Source organism: Hylobates moloch, unplaced genomic scaffold (assembly GCF_009828535.3).
Source record: "Hylobates moloch isolate HMO894 unplaced genomic scaffold, HMol_V3 SCAFFOLD_4, whole genome shotgun sequence".
NCBI classification, from domain to species: domain Eukaryota; kingdom Metazoa; phylum Chordata; class Mammalia; order Primates; family Hylobatidae; genus Hylobates; species Hylobates moloch.
The window spans coordinates 89975823-89985318 of NW_026652279.1; the positions used below are offsets into that span (position 1 = coordinate 89975823).

At 46.2% G+C, this 9496-nt stretch overlaps 1 protein-coding gene across 6 annotated transcripts in view; it reads right to left on the reverse strand.

The window, feature by feature from the left end:
- TEX26 (testis expressed 26) overlaps positions 1-9239 on the reverse strand; it is an 85023-nt gene extending 75784 nt beyond the window's left edge. For 2 of the 6 annotated variants that reach the window (XM_058438193.1, XM_058438194.1), the window contains exons 1-2: positions 9120-9232; positions 2146-2230 (exon numbers count right to left, since the gene is read on the reverse strand). In XM_058438193.1, the coding sequence (XP_058294176.1) occupies positions 2146-2230; positions 9120-9180 (146 nt within the window). In that variant the 5' untranslated portion in view covers positions 9181-9232. Of the gene's footprint in view, positions 1-2145; positions 2231-7305; positions 7403-9119 lie in introns of those variants that run through there. The other 4 variants (XM_058438196.1, XM_032149155.2, XM_058438195.1 and 1 more) reach the window with 4 other exon arrangements.
- Between the last annotated feature and the right edge of the window lie 257 nt (positions 9240-9496).

The window sequence follows — 9496 nt, forward strand, 5'->3', positions numbered from 1 at the left end:
GGTACCCTAAAAACTCAGACTTCACCATTATGCAACGCATCCATGTAACCAAAAACCACTTGTACCGCAAAAGCTATTGAAATAAAAAAGTTAAAACTTTGATACTGAAAACGTTTGTGAGAACTTTATAAATACATAAATTCAAACATCACTGACCTAGACTCCCTAAGTTATCTGTTTTTGGCTTTCATCCTAAACATTTCTTCTTCAGGCAACTGTTATATAGCTGGCACTTTCATTACAGTCGGATGATAAAATTTCCCAGTTACAGGACTCACTGGGATAGCTAGTAACTCAGAAATCTGGAATCTTGAAGCCTTGTACTTTTTGGAAATCTATCACATACTATGGTGGGAAAAATGAATGAAAATGACTAACTTCTTTGTGTTAGTCACTGTCCTAGTGCTTTGTGTCCTCAGAACAGCCACTTTAGGCAGGTATCATTGTTCCCATTTCACTAATGACAAAACTGAGCCCCAGATGGCTTGTTACTTGCGCAAGGTAGCAGAGATAATACGGATAAGAGTAGGGGGCTGAGAATAGAAGCCATTTCTGCCTAACTCCATAGCCATGGTCTTACCAATACCCTACTCCACTTCTCAATATCTTGAACTTTTAAGGTGAAATTTTTTTTTTTTTTTTTTTTTGAGACAGTCTCGCTCTGTCACACAGGCTGGAGTGCAGTGGTGTGATCTTGGCTCACTGCAACCTCCACCTCCGGGGTTAAAGCAATTCTCATGCCTCCGCCTCCCAAGTGGCTGGGATTACAAGTGCCCGCCACCAAGCCCGGCGAATTTTTGTATTTTAGGTAGAGATGGGATTTCACCATGTTGGCCAGGCTTAAGGTGAAAAGATTCTCACTGGACACAATTCACAGAATGAAGATAATTGAAGGCTCTCTATGCTGATTTCATACCTACCAGTGACACCGTAAAAGATGATGGGGCAGCCAGGCGTGGTGGCTCACGCCTGTAATCCCAACACTTTGGGAGGCCGAGGCAGGCGGATCACGAGGTCAGGAGATTGAGACCATCCTGGCTAACACAGTGAAACCCTGTCTGTACTAAAAAATACAAAAAATTAGCCAGGTGTGGTGGCTGGCGCCTGTAGTCCCACCTACTCGGGAGGCCGAGGCAGGAGAATGGCGTGAACCCAGAAGGCAGAGCTTGCGGTGAGCCGAGATGGCGCCACTGCACTCCAACCTGGGCGACAGAGCGAGACCCCGTCTCAAAAAAAAAAAAAAAAAGATGATGGAGTTCCCATAATCCCACTCTCACTCACCTACTGATGAACTTAGAAGCTTAGAAAGGCAGCTGAGGACTGTAATCCCAGCACTTTGCAGGGGTGAGGCAGGTGGATCACGAGGTCAGGAGATCGAGACCATCCTGGTTAACACGGTGAAACCCCATCTCTACTAAATATACAAAAAATTAGCCCGGCGTGGTGGTGGATGCCTGTAATCCCAGCTACTTGGGAGGCTGAGGCAGGAGAATGGCGTGAACCCAGCTGGCGGAGCTTGCAGTGAGCTGAGATCAAGCCACTGCACTCCAGCCTGAGCAACAGAGCGAGACTCCATCTCAAAAATTAAAAAAATTAAAAAAAGGCAGCTGATGTTTATAAACTCCCACTACTCTCAGCTAGGTTGAATTGGAGGAGAAGCTGAAGCCAATATTGCAGTATCTGGAGGAGTGGAGATAAGAATAGGGGGACAGTGGCCTTCTTCCAGCTTCCAAGACTAGTCTTGGTGATGCTATGATAACAAGTATTTATTCATCCATTCATCTATTCACTCAATTGTCATTGCCCGCCTACTATATATTAGGGAATGGATTCAAGTCACATGAATGTTTAGGTAGCACAACCTTATTAACCTATATATTGGGTCTGCTGTAAACCACAATACACAGGAACTTTATGAAAAATTGGTAGCCATTTTCTCGGTTTCCCTATAGGAGGTTTGGATACTGTTTGAGGGGAAGGGGTATCACTGATGCTTGGAGCAGAGGTATGCACACAGTAGCCCGTACCCAAGAGCATTTCTACGAGGCTTCTCTAATTCCTGTCTGTGTGTTTGGATTCTGAGTCATAAAAGACAAGTCAACAAATTAAAACATGTATATCAATCCAACTCAAATAATGATCTACCGAATTAAGGCAGGCACTGCTCCTGTTTTAGGCGTGAATGCAGTCCTCATAGTGGTAGCATAGGAATCCCAGCTGGGGTCACCTGCTAAAAGTACAATAAAGCAGTTTTAAATATGGCAAACCAGAATATTTTGATGAAATGTTGTTTTAACAATTAAGATAATTTTGCAAGAGAAGAAAACATTTTGGATAATTTATCTTTAGAGTCTAAGGAATAAAGGCCAAAACACAACCTCTAATAGGAAGGAGGGAAAGCTCGACTTATCTGTGTTTCACCCCAAAATAAAAGATAGTTCTACTGTTTCTCCTGAGCATTCATGCATGCTATTTTAAAGAATTAAAGACAGACATAAAAGTATAAAGAGGAAAGTAATTCATCTGGAATTCTATCATCTTAAGAGACCTACTATTATGTTTTAGTCACCAACTTTACATGCATCATATTAGATGTACCTAAAGACACCCAGAATGACTTTACACACACGGGATCATATCACACACATCAAGTTTTATAATGGACACCTCCTTACTTCTTCCTTTCCCTGCCATTGCCACTCTCCTTCCTATCCCTCCTCCCGAGCAGCACATGTTAACAATTGTGCCTGTTTCTTTGCATACATGTGGAGGTAATCACATGCTGATTTATACATAGACATGTCGGGTTTCAGTTATCAACATTTTGTTCCACAAAAGTGGGCTCATATGACACAAAGTGTCTTTTTCTTATATCTGTCACTAACGGTGTCTGATAGAAAACTCCTCCAAGTCATCTGGTGTAGTTCTAATTCATGTCTTGTAATGGTTGTGCAAAATTCTGTGGTGTAGATGCTATCTAAAGCTATGAGAATGGGGAGATCAATGAAGGAGGGAGTAGACTTGGAGCAGAAGTTCCAAGGCTGAGATCTGGAACACTCCAATGTTAAGAATTTGGAGAGAGAAGGAGGAGCCAGTAAAGGGGCTGAAAAGAACTGTTAGCGAGGTGAAGAAACCAGGAGCCAGTGGCATCCTGAAAGTCAAAGAAAGTGTCACAGAGAAGGGAGTTAAATACTGCTGATGGTTCCAGGAGGATGCCAGCTGAGAATTTACCATTGGTAGTGCTATTGTTTGAATGTGTCCCCCAAATGTTGTGTATTGGGAACTTAATCTCCAAGTGTATATGTTGATAGCATTTGGAGGTGGAGCCTTTGAGAGGTAATTAAGAGTAGATAAGGTAATCAGAGAGGGGTCCCCATGATGGGACTGGTGGCTTTATAAAAAGAGGATGAGAGACCTGGGCTAGCACATTCTCGCCCTGTCACCATGCAATGCCTTCCACCATGTTACAATGCAGCTAATAGGCCCTCACCCAATCCCAGTGCCATGCTCTTGGACTTTCCATCCTCTAGAACCATTAGCTAAAGTAGTATTCTTTTACTTATAAATTACCCAGTATGTAGTATTCTGTTATAGCAACAGAAAATGGACTAAGACAGGTAGATACCAGCAACAACACCATTCATTTGCCCCAAACTCCCACTGTCAACAAGGTACCACCAAATTTCTCAGGAATATACATTTTAAATTTAAAATTCAGTCATTCTCTCACTCTTCACATCTGGGTAATTACCTGCTGCTTTTTATATGTCATGAGAACCTGGGTTGAACATCTCTACTTTTTGAATACACAATGTTCTCTAGGATCTATCACTTCATCCCTAGAATACTGTAGCCACCTCATTGCCTGTATTTGTTCCCCTTCATGTGTCCTATTACAATTGCTATTAAGTATTTTTCTTCAATTTCCCAATATTTTTAAAAGCTATATGCTACTGCTTAGCAAAGGGAGCTCTGGTCAAATATTTATGGCTCCTATTATCTGTGAACCTCTTAATGTTCATCTCCTCATCTATCCCAATCAAATCTTGTTTATAATTTAACAGACTCTCATTTCCAATCAGGATCTGATCATCTGAAACTATCACCTGTGCCCTTAACCCTGGCTGAAGTTCTACCTCCACTAAAAGCCCCTTAGTCAGATAACTGAAGCCTTAGGCCCTTGTATTCCCCACTCTAACTGTGCTTCTATGCACTCCTAGCGTCTGTACTCTAATCCTGCTCTACAAGAAATGACGTCATTCTCCAATATTCCTTCTTTAGTGGGCATCACTTTATGCTTGAAAGCATTTATCCCAACAGCAGAATTCAATGTTCTTTGTTAAAAGAATTACAAGTGTGAACAAGTAAAAGGGAAGAAATTGTGAGGCATGCCACTCATAAAAGAAGCCTTCTCTTACCTGATTTGAACTTCCGCATTGGACTTTTGGAAGGATCAGCAAGGATATTCTGCACAAAAGCCACACATAAGTTTTCCCTCTTTTTTTCTAAGGCAAACAACTCTAACAGTCCAGATCACATTTCTATTAGGCTCAGATATGCCTCAAAAAGCCTGGCAGAACAGCATTCCAGGCAGCACCTCCCAATCAATCATGTGGGCAAGCACAACATGCCTCTCTGTGTTCCTGTCTAGGGTCCTATCCCTTCTGAAGATAGATTGGCAGCTGGAGTCACCAATTGCCAGGTGCCCGGATCAGGAGTCTGACGGACAAGAGCAGCATGCCTTACTGCTTCCAGGAACTGAGGCCATGCGAGCCTCCCTCTTCCATTGTTACCTTTATACAGATCAGGCACTCCCTCCACTCCCTAATCCTAACCTGCTTGGATGCACACTTGATCTTTGGTACATCTTCCTTTAATTTCATGTTAATGATTTCCCTTACTACAACCCTTTTTGTAAGGGCTGTATTTCCATGCTTTTTACCTCTATTGACAAAGCTTCTGAAAGTACAGTATGCTATTGGAATTAATTTTCTTCATTAACAGAAATGTTCATTGAGAAATCTGTAATCACAATATTCTGAAAATCTGTTTCTAGTATGTTCTCTGCATGTCACTACTTTCTTCTCAGTGTTTCAATGTCCTTTTCTGTAGCTCATATCCATCTTTCCTGTGATTATGTCTTCCTAATTCTTTCTTCTCTCATTTTCTGTTCCTCCTGCAAACGAGTCCCCAAGCCCTCCCGTGGACCAAGCCCTGTGGAGCACTGGGACACAGAGTCTTGACCTGGCCTTGGAGAACTCACAGGCCAAGAGATGAGCTATGTATCCTATGAGCACAAGTTTAATGTGGTGCTGATGTCCTATGTGTCATAGGGAACATGAAGAGGGTGCAATTCTTTCTGCTTGGATGAGAAGATGGGGCAGCAAGGGCAGGCCCAGGGGTCATCATAGCATAGGTGGCATCTGAGCTGCGATTTAATTTAGTAGATGTTTGAAAGAGAAACACAGGACATGAAGTAAAGCAATTTACAGAGGAAGTAGCAGGAGATATGAGAGTCTGAGATAAGGCACAACAAATAGCTCCATGTGAATGGAGCAAAGGGAAAGATGGCTAATGACAGGTCAGCAAAGCATCCTAAAGCCTCATTCTGCTAACCTTGACCACCCACTGGATGTGTTCACCATTAGGAAAATATAAAGCTTTAAAAATATTATAAAATAGTAACATGTATATTCTATTATACTTTACAAAATATTTTCACATATATTATTTTATTCCCTCACTTTGTTTTGAGGATTCAAGGTATTGATAAATATAAGTTGCTTGTAGTGCGCCACATGTTGACACTACAAAAAAGATATGTCCATGTCCTAATCCCCAAAACCTGTGAATCTGACCTTATTGGGAAAAGGGGTCTTTGTGCATGCAATTAAAGATCTCAAGATTAGGAAATCATCCTGGATTATCCTCGTGTACCCTAAATGCAATTACAAGTGTGCTCATAAGACAGAGACAGAGACCTGGAGTGATGAGGCCACAAGCTAGCATTACAGGATCTCTGGGGTGTTGATTTTTCTGGCTGGAAAACTGTGGCTACAGTGCCTTTGCCAGAGTTTTTGTCCCACATTGAAGTACACAGACAAGTGAAGAATGAAGAAGAATTTTAGTGTTAGAACAGCTCGGAGGAGTGGGTAGCTTCTCTCTGTAGGCAGGCCATCCGGTCAAGTGTTCAGCTGTCAGTAGAGAGGAGGCCCTGGAGAGCGTAGCTCCTCTCCATAGGCAAGTCATTCGGAGATCTCTGCAGCTCTCTGAAGCTCTCAGCAGAGAGCGTAGCTCCTCTCTGTTGGCAGTCGAGAGGGTACTCCTTCCTTTCTGCAGCTAGTTGCCCCATCATCTCCAGCTATCAGCAGAGAGCATACTCCTCTACAGCTGAGGGTTCCCTTGTCTTTCCCTGCCCTCTTCGTTCTCTGGCTGTCCTCTTCCCTGCTCTGGCTGAGCCCAGGGTTTTTATGGACTTCAGAGGGAAGGAAGTGCATGCTGATTGGTCCATGGGTGGCCATGGGCAGGCTGCAGGAGGCAGCATGAGTCCCCACTCAGGTTCCTGACTGGCAGCCTGGTCCCCAGATTTCAGGCCCTCCCTGGTCGGAGGCTGGGGCCTTACTGGGGACTCCAGCCCCTTCCACCCAGGACTCTGTCTGCCTTCTGCTGCCATTCACAGCCCTGGGGCTTGGCCCAAAACCCACTGTGAAATCAGAGCCAGTGGAGAGAGGCCAGGCAGTGGGAGCAGATACCCTTGAGCCTGCAGGGATGGGAGTGGGGTATTGCCTGGCAATGGGAGCAGATACCCCTGAGCCTGCAGTGATGGATGGGTGAAGGGTGTCCTTGCTGGGGGGTCCAAGGGTGCAGGCTGCAGAGATGCCCAGGTCCCATGCCTGGGAGGGCAGCCGCAGCTGCACCAGAGAGCTCCTGCCCCACCAACTTGGAAGAGGCAAAGCTCTGCTTGTCCCTGGCTCCTGCATGCCTCATGGAGTGAAAGGCCCAGGTCTGCAGCTGTGGGTTCCACAGGGAGGCTCAGAGGCAGAGGGAGGTTCAGACCCACAGCCGCAGTTTGGGTGGCTGTAGCCTCACCCAGGATGACAGGGCTCCTGACTGCTCCATAGAGCAGGAGGCCTGGGTCTACAGCTGTGGTTTAGGCAGCTGTAGCGGCACAGGGAGCTCCCATCCCAACTCAGAAGGGGCAGCTCCCACCGGCCCCATAGAGTGTTGCAGCTCCAGCTGTGCTTCCCTGCTGCAGCCAGCATGATGGCAGCAGCCGCTGCCATCACTAGCAGTGCCGATGGCTACCTGAAGCTGGAAGAGGCAAGGACCACTTCTCCCCTAGGGCCTGTAGAGGGAGTGCAGACTTGTCCAGACCTTGATTTCAGGCTCTCGACCTTCAGAGCTGTGAGCAAATAAATTTTTGTTGTTTGAATCCACCAGTCTGTGGGAACATATAGCAGCCACAGGAAGCTAATACAGCACCTCAGAGCCCCATCTGTAGTAATTATTCAGTAGCAGTTAGTCATCAGTCACCATCAACCGCATCCTATTTTGGACCAAAGCTGGGCAGTGGTGACACATCAAGCCTACCTTTTGGAAGGTGACTCTCCCAGCAGTGGGGGATGAAGTGGCACAGAGTAGCCATTAGAGGCCCAAGCCTGGAGGTAAAGGGGTGAATTCGCCTAGAGCTTTGGAGGCAGAATCAAAGAGACCTGGTGATCAAACTGTAGTCTCAAGGAAGCTGCCTTCTCTTCTAAATTGAGCAGCTAGGACCGTCTTAACTGAACTCTCAAAGTCTGGAAGGTTTGAGGAGGACAAGGAGTGTGATTTTGCACATGTCAAGTTGGAGGCCCTGCTGTGACACCCACATGGAACTGTCTGGTAGACAGATATTCTGGTCTGAAAAATTAGGAGGAAAGTCCAAGTCAGAGATAAAGGTTAGAGAGTTGTTGGCACCTTTATGCAGCACCTGAAGCCCTGTGGCAGGATATGGTCACAAAGAGAAGGCAAGCCTCGAAGGATCAATCTTGGGGCTCCAACAGTTCCCAGATGAGAAGGGGATGAAATGGGGAGACAGTGGGAAAACAGGGTGGTTAGAAAGGGAAGAGAAGCATCCAAAGGGGTGCTGTCGGGATGCTAGGAGGATCCTCCCTCCTCTGTCTCTCCTGTTTGCCTTCCCATCATATAGAAACTGAGTGTATTAGATATTTTCTGCACTAATTAAGTATTTTCATTTTCCATTCTTAATTTACAATGGAATGAATTGGAATGAAAATATGCATTTCATTCATTCTTTTGCGAGCACAGTTCTAGGGAATTTGTACTTGAACAATCCTTCACTCCTCCATAGCCACTGTGGAATCACAATTACCCAGCTATACGGCAGCAATGGGCAATTATTGCCACAAGAGACCATGATAGAGCTGACTACACGGTAATCATGCCACTAGCGTCACAGCTAGAGTGGCTCTCCCTCCACAGACCCAGAAGGCTGAACTGGTGAACCTGCTGCGTCTGTGGGCAGAATTAGGATGAAAAGCACTACCTCTGTGAAATACAAAATCTCTGTGGAAGAAAATCAATTCGGGTTAGAGGCGGTAGCTGAAGGCCATGGCTCCCAGCCTGTGCGACAGCCCAGGGAGGGCCCCTGCCTCTGCAGACACCGCTGGGACTGCATTCAGCAGCCAACCCCTCCCCAACTTTCCTTGCTGTTTCCTAGACCCTGTGTGGGGATCGGGACTCATGCAGGACCTGTTCTCTTCAGGGCTTCCGGGACTTCTCTTTCTTCTTTGCCTTTGGCCCTGTTTTCCTTGGAAAATCACCGGTTCTTCCTTTTTTCCTGCCCTCTCTTAGCCAGGCATTTCCTTGAGTGTTTAAAACTTAACCCTGCGCGTTTTAGGGAGCGGGGACTTGGCAAAGGGTATGCGAAGGACTGAAAAGGGGCAGCGTCATGAATGCCTTGTCATTCTCTCTGACTCCCCTTCTTTTCCTCAGTTGAGCGTACTCCTAAGAGCGATGCCACCCCCTTAAAGACCTAAGGCCCCTTTTTCTCAACAGGACCCTTTTCCCGGGAAAGACCCCAGCCCCGCCCCGCAGACCGGCAGAGTCTGCTGTCTTACTTGGCTGGAGATTGTGGCGGCAGAGAGAGGGATCCGGAGCCCTGGGCCCAGGCTGTTCCATTCTGCCCCAGGAGGCGGCCGCGGGGCCCCGGCTCCAGCTATCTCAGCGCTGCGGGAGCCGCGGGCTGCTTTGTGACGTGTCGCCATGGAGACAAGGGTCGGGTTCCAGGGAGTTCTGCCCCTGCCAACGGGTGCTGGCCACGCAGGAGGCTTAACCTGGCCGGCGCGGGAATGGGGTGCAGAGAGCAAAGAAATGTGGTTTTGATCCTATGGATGCCTTACTTTTACATTATTTGTACAGTTCTTGCAGTGAGCTTTCCGGACCACTGTCTTGTATGTTTCCTAAGAAAAGCAAAAAGGGAAGAGATTGAAGAGAA